The sequence below is a fragment of the Myxine glutinosa genome, chromosome 6, assembly GCF_964187855.1.
Source record: "Myxine glutinosa chromosome 6, kmMyxGlut1.1, whole genome shotgun sequence".
Lineage (NCBI taxonomy): Eukaryota > Metazoa > Chordata > Myxini > Myxiniformes > Myxinidae > Myxine > Myxine glutinosa.
In genome coordinates this window covers 119,127,314-119,147,710 of record NC_136266.1, presented here as the reverse complement: position 1 = coordinate 119,147,710, position 20,397 = coordinate 119,127,314, and the positions used below count along the sequence as shown (strand labels likewise).

The following is a 20,397-nucleotide window of genomic DNA, read 5'->3' as shown; positions in this document are numbered from 1 at the left end:
CGCCCCTCCTGGACAAACGCAAGGTAGGGTTTCGAGACAATCCTCGCTCGTACCTAAATCCCTGCGCCGCCACGGAGCGGGGAAGCAAGCCTCGCACGAGCCACGTGTAATTTGGGTACACCGAGGGGATTACATACCACGTGGTCCGTGCAGTTACCGTTAATATTGGAACCCGAATCGAGCAGTTGTATTCGTACCACGCTTAGTCAATGGTGGAAAACACAAAGACGATCGAATAAAGGAAGAACACAGGTTTAATTATTATTTACACTTGTGTACAATTTGGTAGAAAGCAGACACAGAGCAGAACTTAATCAGTCTTATTATAAAGCCCAGACACGGGCCTGATCGCACTCACACAGGGAAATTGCAGGCAGGATGATGTTCAGGCCAAATGCGCCGACTTGGTCGTCCAGGAATGGCCGGGTCCGGCTCTCCTCAGTCACAGCACGTCCCGCGATGATGGCAAGCAGGCGGTGGAGGGATCCTTGTAGCGCGTCTCCCGAACAAAAGCAGATGATGAGGCAGGAAGGCGGGAAGGAATGTACGCGTCTCTCGGCGTGGCTGGCGGTTCCACAGCGCATTTAGCAACCAGCGCGCTATCACTCGCGTAACCCAATGCACTATAGCGGCTCGGCTTCAAGCTCAACTGAGCGTCACTTTAATATGAGCGCGTATCTTGGTTCATGCGCGTCTTTCTCCGATCTCGTAACTCTATACTCTGCCGCGCTCTTCAATGCCAACTGCTCGATGCTCTCCACATGCCAACTACTCGAGAGTCCTCGTGGGGGCTTTGCGTGATGGGTTATATTTGCCACGCCCTGAGCCTTCTCGAACGTTCCAACCACGCCCTCTGACGCATTGCCGCAGCCACTCCCTTTTAGCCCTAATTGGCGGCTTGCGCTTACCGTCAGCTTCTTCGCCGCCCTCATTCGGTCCTGACTCGACCCTCCAGGCCTGCCTCGTGTTAATTCGTGCCAAAAAGCCAAAGGCAGCACAAAGAGGCGTAAGGCGATGGAGGCGGCATAAGGCAATGGAAGTATGAAAAGGACCTAACTCTCATTATTCGACTTAATGCAAAACTAACACAGGAAAAGGCTTATGCTCACAAATACTAAGAGATAACTGCACTATCGCGAGGCTACATGTTGTTGTGTGACTAACTATAAGGGGGAAATTTAACCTTTATTATACAAATCTCAAAACCGCAACAATATATATATATATATATATATATATATATATATATATATATATATATATATATATATATTTATATATATATATATATATATATATATATTTATATATATATATATATATATATATATATATATATATATATATACATACATACATAGATATATATACGGTATATTCATATACAGGCAGTCCCCGGGTTACGAACGCCCGACTTACGAAAGCCCGCACTTACGTAATGACCTCCGTAAAGCCTATTATTTAAAAAATACTTTTTTTTTTGTTAAAAAACAAACAAACATTTTTTTGTTGTATACAGAATCAAGGCTCGTGAAAGAGCTAACATTTATCACACAGAGAAAAAAATCAAACAAACACAAAGTACATAATAAGGTGAGCGGTAGACAAGAGAAATATGAGAAAAGCTCTGTTCAAGCCACCCTTGATGTTTACTTCAATAAAATTGACCAGCACCAGGTCCATCCTCTCCAGCACCAGGTCCATCGTCTCCAGCACCAGGTCCACCCTCTCCAACACCAGGCCCATCAGCTCGGAGAGATATATCAAGGGATGATCATTTCAAGGTTTGCAGACATCAATTGGAACGAGGGTAAGTGTTAACCTTCAATCATTATCTTTTCTTTTCTATCTAAACAGTTTAAGAAATGTTTCTTTCATGTTTTTCATACCTATAGATGTTTTAGGTAAAATATATACTATATACTAAGACAAACATTTGACTAATTGACGCTAGATGTGAACTGTACGCAACTGTTCCGACTTACATACAAATTCGACTTACAGACAGACTTAAAAACGGAACTCGTTCGTAAACCGGGGACTGTCTGTACAGTATATATATATATATATATATATGTATGTGTATATATATATATATATATATATATATATATATATATATATATATATATATATATACATATATATATATATATATATACATATTATATATATACATACATATATTTATATTTATATATATATATATATAAATATATATATATATATATATTTATATATATATATATATATATATATATATATATACGGTAACGTGAAAAAGTAAGTACACCCCATGTAAAGTTTAGACTTTTTCAACATATTTCAACATACAGCTATTTGATCCTCATTTCAACAATATTGATAGATAAAGGTGATATAATATAACAAATATCATGAAACGTTTACATTTTGTAGTCCATTGTATAATTTAAATAAACATAAATGCATATTTTGCATGTGGAAAAAGTAAGTACACCCTTGGGTCTAATAGGTGGTATTGCCCCCTTTGGCAGAAACAACCTCAAGTAGGCATTTCTTATAACTGTCTACCAGTCTCCTACATCGAATAGGAGAAATTTTTTCCCACTCCTCCATGCAGAATTATTTCAGCTGTGGGATGTTTGAGGGGTTTCTTGCATGCACAGCTCGTTTCAAATCCCCCCACAACATCTCGATGGGATTTAGATCCGGGCTTTGACCTCGTCATTCCAGAACCCTCCATTTTTTTTTTTTTTTTTTTTTTTTTTTTTGTATACAAGGTCGAGGCTCGTGAAAGAGCGAACATTAATCACACAGAAAGACAAACCGACACATAAAACATATAACATAGGGAGCGGTAGACAAGATGGGGAGAGAGGGGGAAGGACACAAACACAACATTTGAGAGCAGGGACCGAGAGACATGGAGACATCGAGAGATCTGAGAGAGGGCGAGGGCTTTGGGGGGGGGGCGTGGGAAGGGGGCGGTGGGAGAGGTATAAAACATATGGACACTGCCAGGACTTCCAGGAAAGAAGTTGGAATTTCAAACAAGGTGGATCTGGGGTGGATTAGCGGGGGTAGAAAAGATCAAGGTTTTGGATGGGGGAAGATAAGAGATGGTGGTGAACAGCTGTTTTAAAGACCTGGAGGGAGGAGTGGGATTGAAGGGAGTGAGGGAGTTTGTTCCAGAGGCGGGAGAAAAGAGGAATGAAAGAGTGAAGGTGAGCAGAGAGCCGAGATTTCGGCAGTTTAACCATCAGAGGGTTGCTGGCAGATCTTGTGCGACCTGTAGGAATATTTGGGGGACAGAGCACAGAGAGAGCTGGGGGTGCAAGGCCGGAGAGGAGTCGGTAGAAGACAGAAAGACCACCTACCTGCCTGCGGTGAGTGAGTGAAAGGCCCTCAGAGATAGCTTCATCGCGGGAGATTCCAATAATTCTGAAAGCTTTGGTTTCAACAGCGTGAAGCCGAGCTAGGTGTGAGGCAGGAGCACCGGCCCATAGGGGAGAACAGTATTCCATTGAGCTGCGGATGAAAGCCTTGTATGTGGTGAGGAGCTCAGGTGTGCCGAGGAAGGACTTCGCACGACGGAGGATGCCCAGTCGGCGACTGGCTTTGGAGGCCAGCTTAGAAATGTGGTTTTCCCAAGAAAGATCATGGCAGATAGTGAGACCCAAAATCTTGAGCGACAGAACTTCTTGGAGAGGATTGTTGAGAAAGTAGATGGGAGGGTTGTCCAGTCGATCTTTTCGGAGAGACATAGTAAGAGTGTGAGATTTGTCAGGATTGAAAGACATGTTCCACTTGTTTGACCAGTCTGTGATTTTGTCCAGGTCTTCAGAGAGTGAGGAGGCAGCAGACTGCCGATCTGAGGGAAGAGGAATGGAGCGGCAGAGAGTGGAGTCATCAGCAAAGAGATAGAGAGGATTTTCGAGAGAGTCAGAGAGATCATTGATGAAGACCAGAAAAAGCACGGGGCCCAGAACACTGCCTTGGGGAACTCCAGCCTGAACAGGAAGAGGAGATGAGAGAAACCCATTCAGGGCCACACGTTGACGACGACTAGAGAGGAAGTCCGCCAGCCATGCGTGGAGATTTCCATGGATACCAAAGGAGGAGAGTTTGGTGAGCAGAGCGGGGTGCCAGACCGTGTCGAAGGCACGTGATATGTCGAGGGAGACAGCTCTAATTTCCTGTTTGGCATTGAGGACCTCCATCCATTGTTGAGACAGCAGAAGCAGCATGTCCAGAGTAGAGTGACCTGGTCTGAAACCAAATTGATGATCAGAGATCAAGCCATTGGAGAAGAGGAAAGATTTCATATCCGAAGCAATGATGGATTCCATGACTTTGCTGATAATTGGGAGAAGGCTGATTGGTCTGTAGTTGCTAGGATCTGTTTTTGCACCTTTTTTGTGCAAAGCGGTGATGTTGGCTGATTTCCAAGCAGATGGCAGTTGACCTTGAGCAAAAGAGAGGGTGAAGAGAACAGAGAGAGGGTGAGATAGAGCAGCAGAGCAGGATTTTAGGACCCGTGGGCTGATGCCGTCGGGTCCAGTTGCAGAATCAGAGTCGAGGGTTGACAGAAACTTTTCCACCTTGTCAGGAGGAAAGGACACGGAGTCCAGGAGCAGCAGGGTACGACTGGGTATGGTGGGTACAGAGAGGGATGGGTTTGGGACACAAGATTTAGAGGCAAACACAGAGTTGAGGCATTCAGCTTTTTCACGTGCGGAGTCAGCTGTGTAGCCGTTTGAGGTAAGGGAGGGGATGGAGGGGGAACAAACACCGGAAACGGATTTGACCAGACGCCACCAGGATTTGGAAGAGGGAGACAGATAAGAGAGTTCGGTCTTGAGAACGGAGAGATATTGTTTCCTGGCTCTCCTGAGGGTGGACACACACTTGTTTCGGGCTTTGTGAAAGGAAATGAGATTTCCTTCCGTTGGATTTGCTTTCCAGGAGACGAAGGCAAGTTGTTTCTGGGCAACAGCCTCACCACAAGATTCCGTGTACCATGGACGGGAGGAAGGGTAAGACAACTGAAGACGAGATGGGATAAATCTGTGCATGAGAGAGAGCAATTTACTTTGGAAGAATTCCCAGGATGAGTTGATGTCAGAGGTGGTAGAAATGGGAGACCAGTCCAGATGATTGATGGCTGCTTGAAGACCGTGCCAGTTGGCCTGAGTGAAATGCCAGACTCGTCGACGCTGAGCAGGCTCCCTGAGGATGGTCAGAGAGATGTCCACTTTAACAAGGACATGATCAGATGATCCGATCGGAGCAGAAGAAGAGCAGCAGACATTTTCAGGGAAGTTAGTCATAACCAAGTCCAGAAGAGAAGATGTTCCGTTGACTGAGATCCGGGTCGGGAAATTGACAGATTGTGTCAGTCCCAGTGAGTCGCAGAAGTCCTTTGCTGAGGAGCCATGGCTGGTGAGAGAGGTACCCACACCCAGCCAACTGGCATGATGACAGTTGAAATCACCACATATGAGGAAGAGAGAGTTGGGATGAGTAGATAGAAGTTGGTCCATATCATCAGACAGCGAGATGTAGATGGAGTCATCACTGTTTGGTGGACGGTACAACACACATATGAACAAGAGGTGGGAGCGAAGGGGAAGCCGTAGCCAGAGGTATTCCTGGGGGTGAGGTGGAGAGAGTGCAGTGCAGGGCGAGTGAGGAAGAGAGTTTTTGATAAAGATAGCAACCCTGCCTCCAGGACGAGGCTCAGGTCTATCATACCGGAGGAGCGAGTAGCCCGGGAGAGATACTATGGAATCAGAGACATCATAAAGGAGGAAAGTTTCTGTTAAGCAGATCACGTCTGGTTTGACAGAAGCAACCTGTATGGAGAGATCAGTTATGTTTGAACGAAGGCCCCGGATGTTTGAGGTCCATACCGTTAATGAAGAGGAAGGGGGAGCATCATTTCTTTCTTTTCAGCCATTCCTTGGTGGATTTACTGGTATGTTTAGGGTCATTGTCATGTTGCAAGGTCCACCTTCGGTTGAGCTTCAACTTTCCGACAGATGGCCTCACATTATCCTCAAGCACCCTCTGGTACAATGAAGAATTCATCGTGGATTATATGATGGTGAGCTGCCCAGGCCCTGACGCAGCAAAGCTGCCCCAAACCATAATATTTCCACCACCATGCTTTACAGTTGGTATGAGGTTCTTGTGGTCAAATGCTGTCTTTGGTTTTCGCCAAACATGTCTTCTGGTACTGTGGCGAAATCGCTCTACCTTTGACTCATCTGTCCAGAGCACATTGTTCCAGAAGTGCTGGGCTTTGCCGAGGTGTTCATTGGCAAACTTTAGTCTTGCCCTGATGTTCTTTGCAGACAGCAAATGTTTCCTCCTGGCACACCTGGTGTTGGGCTAGCGGCTAGGATGCCAGCTTAGGATCCTAGGATCCTGGGTTTGAATCCCGGTCGATCGCTGAATTAACGCCATGGGGGTTGACTCAGCCTGTCATCCTTCCGAGGTCAGCAAATTGAGTACCAGTTCACTGGTAATTCCCTGTTTGTCGTAAAAGCGACAAAAAGGGTTGGCGGCAGGAAGGGCATCCGGCCGTAAAACATTGCTTCAAAAAGGGGACCAACAAAAACAACAACAACCACGGTGCCCGAAAAAGGCCAACCCCCGCTTTGCGGGGAAAAATGGCCTCTAAAGGTGTTTTTTTGTTTTTTTTACACCTCCCATGTAGATCACATTTGTGCAGCCTCTTTCTAATGGTAGACTCATGCACTTTGACATCAACAGTGGCAAGAGCTACCTGTCGGTCCTGTGATGACATTCTGGGGTTCTTTGAGACTTCTTTCAGCATCTTGCGGTCTGCTCTCGGGCTGTGCTGAACAAGTTGGCAGTTGTTTGGTGGAATCTTCTCCACTTGTAGATGATCTTCCGGACAGTCGAATTATTGATTTCAAATTGTTTGGAGATCTTTTTAAATCCCTTCCCAGACTCGTAGGCATCTATAACCTTCTTTCTGAAGGCCTCAGAGAGCTTTTTTGATCTAGGCATTGTGACGCCTCACACTTCAACAACAAAGAGCAAACCAAACTAAATGTCTGAGGTTTAAATAAGACAGGTTCCTCCAAGATCCTCTCTAACAATGTTCTAATCATTTGCACCTGAGGTGGTGCATCTGATTCTAATTTTAGGTATTTGAAGTCATGATAAATGTAGGGGTGTACTTACTTTTTCCACATGCGAAATTTGCATTTATGTTTATTTAAATTATACAATGGACTACAAAATGTAAATGTTTCATGATATTTGCTATATTATATCACCTTTATCTATCAATATTGTTGAAATGAAGATCAAATAGCTGTATGTTGAAATATGTTGAAAAAGTCTAAACTTTACATGGGGTGTACTTACTTTTTCACGTGACTGTATATATATATACAGACTTGGCATTTAATATGGAATATTTTTTTTGTGGGGGTGAACTTACCTTTCAAGATGTCTTATTTCCAAAAGTTCATTGGAATTATTTTGAAATTATTCTAGATTTTGTTAATGTGACCTTTAAAAGAAACAAAAACCACATTTGACATTTCGAAACAAATAAATTGATCCTTGAAGGTGATGTAAACTGATATCGAACTCAATTCATGGACAGTACTGTGTTAAACTTCTGTACGTTTTCCAGAAGTATCTCTTTATTTTGCACATTCGCCAAAATTTTTTAAAACAAAAACAAAAGTTAAATTATGCCTGGGATTACGGACAGTAAAATTACAGTTCAGTACTTCGTCTAACGCCCACGAGCATTCAGGAGAGCACGTACACGTTGAGGCATGCTGTTCACGAGATTTGCTAAGGTTTGGACAGGAATCGCTTGCCATGCAGTGACAATAGCCTGTTGCAATTCACGCACAGAGGTCGGCTGCTGGTCCAAGTGGTCGATTTGACGCGTTAATTCTGCCCACAAGTTCTCTATCGGATTCATATCCGGGGACATGGCAGGCCACTCCATATGCTCTACACCACGGTCAGCAATAACGTGTTGGATCATGCGAGCACGATGAGTCTGTGCATTGCCATCTTGGAAGACAAAGTTTCCTCGAAAGGCTGCACGAGCAAATGGAAGCAATGTTTCTTCCAGAATGGCCCTGTACTTGAACTGGTTCAGGTTTCCATTCAGAACAACCAGGTCCGTTTTTCTCCTTGCATGAAAAGCAGCCCAAACGGTCACCCCACCACCTCCAGCTTGGACTCTTGGCACTACACAATCTTTGTTGTAGGCTTCATGCACTTATCTGCGGACTCGGACGAGGCCATCTTGACGACAGACCAGAAATCTAGACTCGTCACTGAAGATCACGTGATTCCAGTGTCCTGGCTGCCATTGACGGTGCTCTCTGGCCCACTGCAATCGGCGCTGGCGGTGTTGTCTGGTCAGGCGTGGCTTTCTCAGGGGACTCCTGGCATGATAGCCTGCTTCAACCAATCGTTGGTTGACTAGCCTTCTGGATACAGGCACATTTGTCAGTTGCTGCCACTCAGCCCGAAGCCGATTAGCTGACTTGGTGTGGCCATTGCGGACTTACCGGTGCAACTGGCGATTATCCCTCCTTGTGGTTCTGCGGGGACGTCCTGGCCTCGGTATTGGAGTAGGGACACCCCTCTGAGCATTTCGTTTCAGGATCTTTGACACCTGACCTTGAGTGATGCCATACTGCCGAGCAAAAGCACGCTGTTTCATGCCATAATTTCGTAAAGCCACCACTCCATGACAAACAGCATTGTCGAGTTGACGGACCATCTCTAGAGGAAGCGGCAATAACTTTTGGAGACGTGTAGCAGTTGTTTTCCACTAATACAGAACGCAACAACCCTTGTATACCCGACTGTGAAGCCAATCATCAAATGCATCTGTCCGTATATTTTGCCACGCCACCTGTGATATAATCCTGTTGTTGACTTCTTGCTGCGACAGACAATCAGTGACATGGTTCTTTTAACAAATAAATCACCTAAGTGTAAAAGAAACTCACCAGATTGATATACTGAGTTAAGAAAGTAAACCCAAGACAAGAAAAAAATAATATTCCATATTAAATGCCAAGTCTGTGTATATATATATATATATATATATTATATATATATATATATATATATATATATATATATATATATTCAAAGATATATATATTCAAAGATATATATCTATATATATAAAGTAGAGTTGGCCTCTGTGTCTGTATCCTGATCTATCTATGATCTCTAAGATCTCGAGAACCCGTGGACGGATTTGCGAGCGGAAAGTACTGTTCGACTCGGGATGGTCCCAGGAATGTCACGGAGACATAAACATTTAAAAAATTCCGGGTTTTAAAATTAGCGTATTATTAGCACTAGCAGAAGAGAGAGGGATTCGAAGGGAGGGAGCGCAGCGCTTCTAGCGCTTCTGACTACAGCACACCTTAAAATTAAAAAAACTTCGGGTTTTAAAATTAGTGTGTTACGCGTAATTAGCGCTAGCAGAAGAGGGAGGGAATCTAAGGGAGGGAATCTAAGGGAGGGAGCGCAGTGCTCCCTCCAGCGCTTCTGTTAGCGTAATTAGCGTATTCCGGAACGTTAATTTTTCAACTTCATTATTCGGAATCAGTACGTCCCAGAGAACCTTCGTAACGTTAATTTTTCAACTTCATCCGATTGACATGGGACCAACGGCATGTGACAAAGAGTGAAACATACAGGCTACATTTATTTGACGACAATGAGTTCCGACTTCCGACCTCGGTGGGATGACAGGCTGAGTCAACCCCCCTGGTGTGAAGGGGGAGGAGGAGGGGAGGGGGAAGAGAAGGGAGAGGGGAACGAGGGGAAGGGGATGGGAGGGGGAGGGGGGGAGAGGGGAGGGGGAAGGGGGAGGGGGAGGGGGAAAGGAGGAGGGAGAGGGGGGAGGGGAAGGAGGGGGGGGGAAGGGGGGAGGGGAGGGAGGGGCCCTTCTTCCCCTGGGCACCCCCGCACCCTTCCCTCCCCCCCCGCTTCCCCTCCCCCCCCTCCCCCCCTTCCCCCCTCCCCCTCCCATTCCCCCTCCCCCTTCCCCCTCCCCTCCTCTTCCCCCCTCCCTCCTCCTCCCCCGCTTCCCCCTCCCCCCTCCCCCCGTTCCCCTCCCCTCCTCTTCCCCCTCCCCTCCTCCTCCCACTCCCGTGCAAAGCCGGGTACCTCTGCTAGTATATATATATATATATATATATATATATATATATATATATATATATATATATATATATATATATATATATATATATATATATATATATATATACCGTATATATATATATATATATATCTTTGAATATATATATATATATATATATATACCGTATATATATATATATATCTTTGAATATATATATATATATATATATATATATATATATATATATATATATATATATATATATATATATATATATATATATACAGTATATACATTATATACATATATATACAGTATATACATATATATAGATACACACAAATATATATGTGTGTATATGTATATTTCAACCTTTTAAGTTATTATTATCAATGATTATTATGATGCGCATTGTTTGTAATATCCTTACATGAGTATCAAAGGGCAGGATGAGACCTTTCCAGGGCACAACGTGTCGTTTCGTTTTTCTTTTCGGATTACATTTTGAGGACCACGTTGTGGTGCTTGTGAAAGCAAGCAAGGCGCAGCATGATGCGATGGGGTTACTGGGAAAAGCTGTTGTAAACAAATGAAAACCTGTGCTGGCCCTACGAGGCCACGGCTCAGGTCGTTCTTGATCTTCATCTGGTTGGTTCATTGTGCAAGGTGCTAACCCAGGTTTAAGTCCTGTTATCTACGAATGTCTTTGTTCTCCACGTGTTTAATGTACAAACTCCTCCGTGAGCAATAGATTAATGTAAAAAACAACGACAATAATTCATGAATCTCGAAGGAAACGCCTGATAATCTACCTCGACCTGCCACTCGTTCAAAGCTTAATGATGTGTACATTCGAACAGTTTCTGTACGGTTGAGAAACATTTGCAAAACACAGCAATAATATTCCTCTCAGCATTCACCTTTGTGATCTATTATCAAGCGAATCAAATCCATACCCAACACCGTTGCACACCAACTCTGAAGGTTAAAGCACCATTAGTGTCAATTACTAAACCATAATCATCCCTGATGAGCGGTTAATTGTCCTTTTGTGCTAATTAATCTATTACCTCTCCACGATTATCGTATTTTCTGCAATAATCTGTCGTTAATATATATATATATATATATATATATATATATATTTATATATATATATATATATATATATATATATATATATATATATATACATATATATATATATATATATATATATATATATATATATATATATATATATATATATATATATACGTATCCCTGGTGCGATGGCAAGGAGCCCCACACTGAACCCCCCCCAGCCCCAACCCCACCTCACCCTGGCGAATCTCACCCACCATCCCGACCCCACATACAGAAACCGAGCGCGGTACGCGTATAGAGCCCGGCATAACGAGCCTGGAAAATTGACGTAAATGACAAAACGATTCGGCAGCAGCAAAGACCGCAGCCTTAAGAGTTGCGGTTTAATCGATTCTGCGAGGAGAGCGGTTTTCTTTTTTGTGTGAGCTAAACCGAAAACGAAAGCCATCAGTTTTAGCCACCCACCGGCTCATGAAACACCGACCTGAGTGAAAACGCAGGATCAGCAAGACTTTTGAGCCTGGGTGGACGAGGCCCTGGCGAAATAAATAAACAAGAACAACACAACTGGCGATGGTTCATGGGGGTGAGAAAGAAAAAAGAAAAAAGAAAAAAGAAAAAAAATCAGAAAGCTTTTGCTCTACTGGGAGACAGAGAGTGACAATGGAAGCCAATGATGTGAGCCATGGTGATTTAACAGACCTTCCTTCCATCAAAGCCAGCTCAAGCTTGCAGAGCCATCGTTGTATAAATGTACAAAAAACCTTCATAGATCCCATCATAATCACATCCTAATCTTTCACCAATATATTCCGCTCATATGCATCCGCAAAACTCATATTGTGCCAATTTATTATTAAACCACAAATACGCATGAGTTTTGGTGCAATGAGCTGGATGTACATTACCATTTGTCTCCATAGGCTCTTGTGTCCTACCATCATTTCACTCCGTTTGAATCTAGTGTGTGTCTGACATACACCTATAGGAAAGTCCTCATTGTCTGCTCTTCATCTCGAAAGGTTTAGTCAGCTAAACTGCTGAAGCACCATTAAGGGGCAGCACGTTCTCCAAGAGGTTTCGGTCGAGACTCAACACATCAGTTACTTTTGTGAGCTCTCTGAAATTCTATTTTCTTTTTCTTAATTTTTTTTTGCCAGAACCGGCATTTTATTTCTTTCTTTTAGACCATGAAAATTAATTTCAGGGAAGGCAGAGTTAGTATGGCTAAAAATAAATAAATAAAGAGCACAAAATTTTCTTCAATTCCTCTTGTCTTTGGAGAGATGGATATAGGAGGAGATGACATTTCAAAGAAGACGAGAGAAGACATAGGACACCAGCGGTTACAATTCATTGTTAATCAGTAAAGCAGCAACAATACATTTACAACATTGAATAATCACTTGAAATACTCAAAAAAAACTGGTCGATAATCATAATATGAAACTAAAAATCTACGAAGTAAAAATAGGCACTTGAAAAGAGATAAAGCCCTTCAAATGAATACATATTATCAGTTCCACCCTTCATTTGCGCACACAATGGCGAGCCCAAAACTCAACAACGATGGAATAGATTCAAATGAAAAGAGCTTTGCTTTGTGTTTGACTCAATTAATGTTATTCATGGATTGGCCACTATCTACAAGGAGAGGATTTACTCAAAACTCAAATTAATGATGTACTTTAGGGCCTTTTGCAATGAGCCGTAAGCAGAAGCACTCGCTTTTAGCCATTATCTTGCGAAGTTTCCCAGAGCCCAGAGCAGCCGCTTGCTTTGCCAGAAGGAGCCTTTATCAGGCTTTCAAAAGAAGTCACAAGACGAGAGCTCTGTGGAAATCCAGGAAGCCAGAACATGGCAGCGAATTAATTTGATTAGTGGTGCTCTTCATTGGCACTTACCTGGGAGAGGCCCAGGTAGATAGAAACCGTTTCAGATATGTAGAGGAACCGCCCATCGTAGTTCAGTGTAAAAACAAACCCATCCAGTGACTGCAGACAGAAACACATAATGGAAAGTAAAATAATAATAATAAATAATAATAACAATTACCATTTATTAGACTGTTTAGATGTGGTTAGACATGTAATTGCTACAAGAGGAAGGGTCAAAAAGTTTTGCCCCTTTTCGAAAAAGTTTTGGAGCCAAAGTCATGACTTCTGCTTAAACGGCAGACACACCCGCTACCATTGGGGATGGGCAGAGGAGGGGAGAACATGACACCTGCTACAAAACGACAAAGAGAAGGACGAACCGCTGCACCAAGGTCCGCTGGCACAGGACCGTTCCTTCACGATCCGGTGGTTGGGGGGCAGGGATGGGGGGACTTTTTGACTCTCCCTCGTAATGCCATTGCCAAGTGATATATTAAATGAAAAATTTGCAGCATCCTTTATTTCTACATCAATTGGCCGGCGCGCAACTGGAATAAAAACCACCTGAGCAGAAAGCTGTTGCGGCCTTTAGTGACTGAAATGCAGGAGGGCACTGCCAAGCGAAGCACAATGAATACGAAATATGCCTGTCGGCTAATATATTGACAAATTGCCTGCACTTGCGTGTGAACCTAATTGCACCGCACATGGTCAAGAAGATGCAAAGGTTAGCATTTCAAACCTGTCCAATGCCTTGTCAGTAAAAAGTGAAAGAGCCTGTCAACTGAATCCTTGCCTCATGACTCCTTGATTGCATAAGCACTTGATTGTTATGACAGGTTTTTTTTTGTATTGGACGTCAATTAAACATTCGTTCAATTTCCCCAAAAAAGGCATTAACACAAGAGTTTGCAAACAGAGGCATTGGCAGTAGAAATTAGCCAGGCGAATGTAGAGCCTACCGCATGTATTTTTCAGCTCCAGTTGGTGCAAAGTAAATAATTATAATTAAATGACCAAGTGATGCAGACAATTCATCTTGAATGTGCCTGCGGCTTTGCTGGTTTTATTAATTGGCAGAGATTATTGCCGGACACACGCAGTTGCGTTTTCTTGGAATAGAGGCGGCTTTGGCTGCGATTTTATCAGCCGAACCACAGTACATCAGCACAAAAGTGAGAGATGCAGCGGCGGGGGTTTTAGCACTTTTGCAAGGGGAAGCACATTCCTGGAGATTTCCGCAAATCTATGATTAAGTGAAGCAAAAATAAGAAAGATTGTCGAGGAAGAGGTGACCAGAGCTGGTTGCGGTAAAAACAAAACAAAAGCCATTGTCCGGGAGGGAATGGAGCGATATGGGATTTGCAAAGAGTGTTGTGCTGCCTTAGAGGCGGCAGTGCAAGTGACAGGCCAATCCTGAAAGGCCTTCCTGTGCTGTGTTTAGAGAGAAGACATCACCCAAGATGTTGGTTGAAGCTTTGAACCTCGTGCTGTCTCACAAATCATCAGCCCCGATACTCTCCATCTCTTTATGTGCTGGAGCGCTAAATTGGCACCTGCAAGAGCTTTTCCAGGTTTGGGCCTAGCAACAGCATAATCAGGCGACCACATTGCGGAATTTACTATGGCACACCGCTCATTTCCTATTCCATCTCCATGCACTGCATGACGTCATCGCCGGGCACCGAAGGGGGCCAACGATGATGCGCGCCGAAAGGGAGTAAGCACTCATTTTTCACTCCGTTTGTTTGTTTTCTTTCTTGTTTGTTTGTTTGTTTGTTTGTCCTGGCGATATCTCAGCCATCCTTTGAGCTAGGGAAGCTGAAAGTTGGGCACAATAATGCGCAAGTGCTTTGGCAAAACGGTGTTTTTATATTTTTTGATTAATCAATTAATTGATTAATTACTACATTATTATCGATTTATTAAGAACTTATTTATTTCCTTTCTCTTCTGGGCAATATCTCAGGCACCTTTTGAGTTAGGAAGCTGATATTTGGACGTGACAATGACCAAGTGATTTGAGTGAAAAGGGTATTTTTGATTTATTGATTTATTGATTAATCAAATAATTGATTAATTCTTTCATTATTTGATTAATTATCTAATTAATTTTCAAAAAGTTACACATTTAGATGAAACGGTGGTGGTTTTAGTATTTGATTAGCCAATTGATTAATACTTTAATTGTTGTACTATTATTATTTATCTACTTTTGGTATTAATCACTTATTTATTTTCCTTCTCATCTGGGCAATATCTCAGGCACCTTTTGAGCTTGGAAGCTGATATTTGAACATGACAGTAACCAAGTGATGTGTCTATGAAGGATATTTTTGATTTATTGATTAATAAATTAATAGATTAATTATTTAATTTTTTATTAATTAATCGTTTAATAAATTATCTAAAAGTAACAGCTTCGGAATGAAACACTGGTGGTTTAGGTATGCGACTAGTCAATTGATTAAGAAAATAATTATTTTACGATTTTTATTTATTTATTTTCATTATGCAATTAATCAATCAATTATTGTACATCTGTCCCTCCCAATACCGTCTCTATGTGATGCGCGGTGGTATCGCCGGGCGCCGAAGGTGCCCCGGCAATGCCGTGCTGGAGGATATGTTATTTATTATTTGGCATGGGGGCGGTGAACTTTGAATGTATCTGTACTTGTTCGTTTTAATGTTTTGAACATCAATTCATATCGTACGAGAGTTTAACATTCATTTTCATGATTTTTACTTCTGCCATCACATAGACATTGGGTCTAAAGTTAAAGCTTACTATTATGTTTATGTGAATTCGTGTTTATTTCATCATTGTCTAGCAAATACATATTGGACGAGGATCTGATGACAAATTTTGCCTGCTGGTTTGGTGATCCCCAAGGCACGACTGTGTCGCTGATGCAGTGCCCTGCACATTCAGGTAGGAAGTTGTAACTTGGCCAAGGTGCTGACAACCAATCGCTTACTCTAGTGAAAGACACCATGGGATATTTTATGTCTCCTGGCGAATAGTATTAGATGGAACACTCGGCTCAGCATCCCCGTGTATTATGGCTCTTTTTGGAACCAATGCACACGTGATAAATTACAAAACGTTTTAGATGTGATTCGTGCATTTAAAACTTTCATTCCTTATGCTTGACTGTATGTATACTGGTGAGCTGTCAGATTGCTTAATAAAATGGAGTTATAATGTCATCACAGTCCTTGAGAGTGTGGAAAATATCTCAATATTGCTTGATCAAGTCCCAGCTGAAAAGAGCACTGTAGTTTTAATCACAAAAAACATTTCTGTGTTACGAGAACACACACACACACACACACACACACACACAAACACACACACACACACACACACACACACACACACACACACACACACACACACACACACACACACACACACACACACACACACACACACACCTCAGCCAGCTCTCTGGATCCATCTATTCCAAACACCTCCAGTCATTTACACAATCCCCTGTTTAAAATGATCCCCTGCTTTTTTGCTATCAAGGGGGAAAAATGTGAAGACTGCAATGTTTGAAGATACCATGGTCATGGGATTTCTGTAGCACTATGAATGCTGTTGGAGCAGCACAATTAAAAACATATGTAGTCGAGGAATTGAAAAATGGCAAAGAACGAACTGCATTTTGAAGGGACACATTGCTGAGTGCACAACAGGCATGTACTGCAATAATTTGGTCGAGTGCACACCCATTACAGTGTATCAGCAATGGCAAAACAATGGAGTGGGCCAAAAAAAAAAGAATAATTTAAAAAAAGAAAAAGTTTTGAACACTTAGAAGATGGTCAAATTTTTTGTCACATTTTATCAGCATCCAAGAGCAGCCAATGAGAATGTAATACAAGGCAGGCTCCATCCACCTATAAAGAACCTTGCATCAAATGGAATGCTTGAGTTGAACATTGATGCATAAGCCACGTGTTTCAGATGCCAGCAAGGAAGTACAGCCAACACCTAAAGTTTTTCCAATATCTGAGAAGGTTTTTTTTTCCATGAGAAAAAGTAAGAACAACCTGCTTATGGAGATTAAATGTGCAGTCAGACCTGGCTATCTTGGCCATGGTGGCCAACAACAGTTCTACAACAATGAAGGTAATTCCTCTTCCACCTCATCGTACTACAGAGGCATTTGTTCTGTTCAGTGGAAGTCACATTCGTCATTTCCTACAAGGACTTTGTTGCTGCTGTATTCAAACGCTGATGCTCTATTCCCATGCTAAAGCTCACACAAAAGGAAAAGCAGAATGGGTTGTTGGTCTTCCTGGGCATGGTTATTCGGTCATTCCAGAAGGGACCGAATGGGTTATTTCAGAAGCTTAATGCACAGGAAACCAACTTGCAGCAACTGGATTCTTGATTTAAATTTTCTCTCATGTCATCCAACCTTGCACAAGCATGCGGTGATCTGCACACTTCAGTTGAGAGGGAGCAACACCTTCTCTAATCAAACAAAAGCAATAAAATGAATTACACATCGGAGAAATGCCCTATTGACAAACAGGTATCCTGCAAGTATGCTCCCCTGTTTCCAGATTTCTGCCCTCTCTGCATGTTCGCACCAACGGATGAATCAAGCACATGACAATGTCAGATTGTGCCGGTTGCCTTGTGTTCTGGGTGTATCAAAACGAATTTGGAGAATAAAGGATACTGGCAGAATTGGTGATCTGTGTACCAGTCGATGTGCATTCTACAGTCACGTGAAAAAGTAAGTACACCCCATGTAAAGTGATAAATTTTTCAACATATTCCAACATACAGCTATTTGATCTTTATTTCAACAATATTGATAGATAAAGGTGATATAATATAACAAATATCATGAAACATTTACATTTTGTCGTCCATTGTATAATTTAAATAAACATAAATGCAAATTTCGCATGTGGAAAAAGTAAGTACACCCTTGGCTCTAATAGGTGGTATTGCCCCATTTGGCAGAAACAACCTCAAGTAGGCGTTTCTTATAACTGTCTACCAGTCTCTGACATCGACTGGGAGAAATTTTTCCCACTCCTCCATGCAGAATTCTTTCAGCTGTGTGATGTTTGAGGGGTTTCTTGCATGCACAGCTCGTTTCAAATCCCGCTACAACATCTCGATGGGATTTAGATACGGGCTTTGACTTGGCCATTCCAGAACCCTCCATTTCTTTCTTTTCAGCCATTCCTTGGTGGATTTACTGGTATGTTTAGGGTCATTGTCATGTTGCAAGGTCCACCTTCGGTTGAGCTTCAACTTTCCGACAGATGACCTCACATTATCCTCAAGCACCCTCTGGTACAATGAAGAATTCATAGTGGATTCTATGATGGTGAGCTGCCCAGACCCTGATGCGGCAAAGCTGCCCCAAACCATAATATTTCCACCACCATGCTTTACAGTTGGTATCAGGTTCTGTTGGTCAAATGCTGTCTTTGGTTTTCGCCAAACATGTCTTCTGGTACTGTGGCCAAATAGCTCTACCTTTGACTCATCTGTCCAGAGCACATTGTTCCAGAAGTGCTGGTCTTTGCCGAGGTGTTCATTGGCAAACTTTAGTCTGGACCTGATGTTCTTTCTGGACAGCAAAGATTTCCTCCTGGTACACCTCCCATGTAGATCAAATTTGTGCAGCCTCTTTCTAATGGTAGACTCGTGCACTTTGACATCAACAGTGGCAAGATCTACCTGTAGGTCCCGTGATGACATTCTGGGGTTCTTCGAGACTTCTTTCAGCATCTTGCGGTCTGCTCTCGGGCTGAACTTGCCGGGGCAGCCCGGCCTGAACACGTGGGCAGTTGTTTGGAATCTTCTCCACTTGTAGATGATCTTCCAGACAGTCGAATGATTGATTTCAAATAGTTTGGAGATCTTTTAAAATCCCTTCCCAGACTCATAGGCATCGATGACCTTCTTTCTGAAGGCATCAGAAAGCTCTTTTGATATAGGCATGGTGACACCGCACACTTCAACAACAAAGAGCAAACCAAACTAAATGTCTGAGGTTTAAATAAGACAGGTTCCTCCAAGATCCTCTCTAACGATGTTCTAATCATTTGCACCTGAGCTGGTGCACCTGATTCAAATTTTAGGTGTTTGAAGTAGTGATAAATGTAGGGGTGTACTTACTTTTTCCACATGCGAAATTTGCATTTATGTTTATTTAAATTATACAATGGACGACAAAATGTAAATGTTTCATGATATTTGTTATATTATATCACCTTTATCTATCAATATTGTTGAAATGAAGATCAAATAGCTGTATGTTGCAATATGTTGAAAAAGTCAAAACTTTACATGGGGTGTACTTCCTTTTTCACATGACTGTACAATAATAGACAAGAAATATTTGGCCAATTAAAAATGACTTATGGGATGATCCTTGTATGTATATCTGCTGGGATACTTTGTCTTATTATAACCCAGCCACAACAACAGGTTGCAGCAATGATGCACTTTTAAGTAAAATGACAGAGAATTATTAGTGAAGGTACCAGCACAGTCAAAAACAATAATGAGGGTAAGAAACATGATAAGAAAGAAAAGAGAGGAGAAGACAAAGGTCTGCCCTTGGTCACCAGTCTCTAAGGGATAATAAGAGTGCGACAATTTGTTGTGACGTTTGGGATGGTGGTGAGCGTGACAGCTTAGTGTTACGAAAAACGTTTTCCTTATCCCCTCCCGTACTTAATTTTAAAGCAGCCTACAAATGCATTTATTATTGATGAACCCACCTGCAGGATCTGACTTCCAAGGTGCTGCTCAAAAACGTCCATAGTCAAGACACTGGAATTTTGACAGTGATGTTGCTGTCGCATGCCTGCAATACATGATAACACGTGATGACTCAACCACGCAAAGCTAGCATAACACAAACTGAAAATGAACACCTTTTTTTCAGTGCAAGCAATTATAATAAAAAAAAAATAACCACCTTTAGAGGCCATTTTTCCCGGCAAAGCGGGAGTTGGCCTTTTTCGGGAACCGTGGTTGTTGTTGTTTTTCGGTCCCCTTTTTGAAGCAATGTTTTACGGCCGGATGCCCTTCCTGACGCCAACCCTTTTTGCCGCCTTTAACGACAAACAGGGAATTACCAGTGAACTGGTACTCAATTAGCCGACCTCGGAAGGATGACAGGCTGAGTCAACCCCCCTGGCGTTAATTCAGCGATCGACCAGGATTCGAACCCAGGATCCTAGGATCCTAAGCCGGCACCCTAGCCGCTGGCCCAACACCAGGGT

The 20,397-nt window shown here is 42.5% G+C and overlaps 1 protein-coding gene across 1 annotated transcript in view; it reads right to left on the bottom strand.

Moving 5' to 3' along the window:
• Positions 1 to 20,397, bottom strand: part of NPAS3 (neuronal PAS domain protein 3) — a 287,095-nt gene that overhangs the window by 125,391 nt on the left and 141,307 nt on the right. The window contains exons 2-3 of the mRNA XM_068120941.2: positions 19,891 to 19,976; positions 13,150 to 13,239 (exon numbers count right to left, since the gene is read on the bottom strand). Coding sequence (XP_067977042.2) covers positions 13,150 to 13,239; positions 19,891 to 19,976 — 176 coding nt within the window. The remainder of the gene's footprint in view (positions 1 to 13,149; positions 13,240 to 19,890; positions 19,977 to 20,397) is intronic.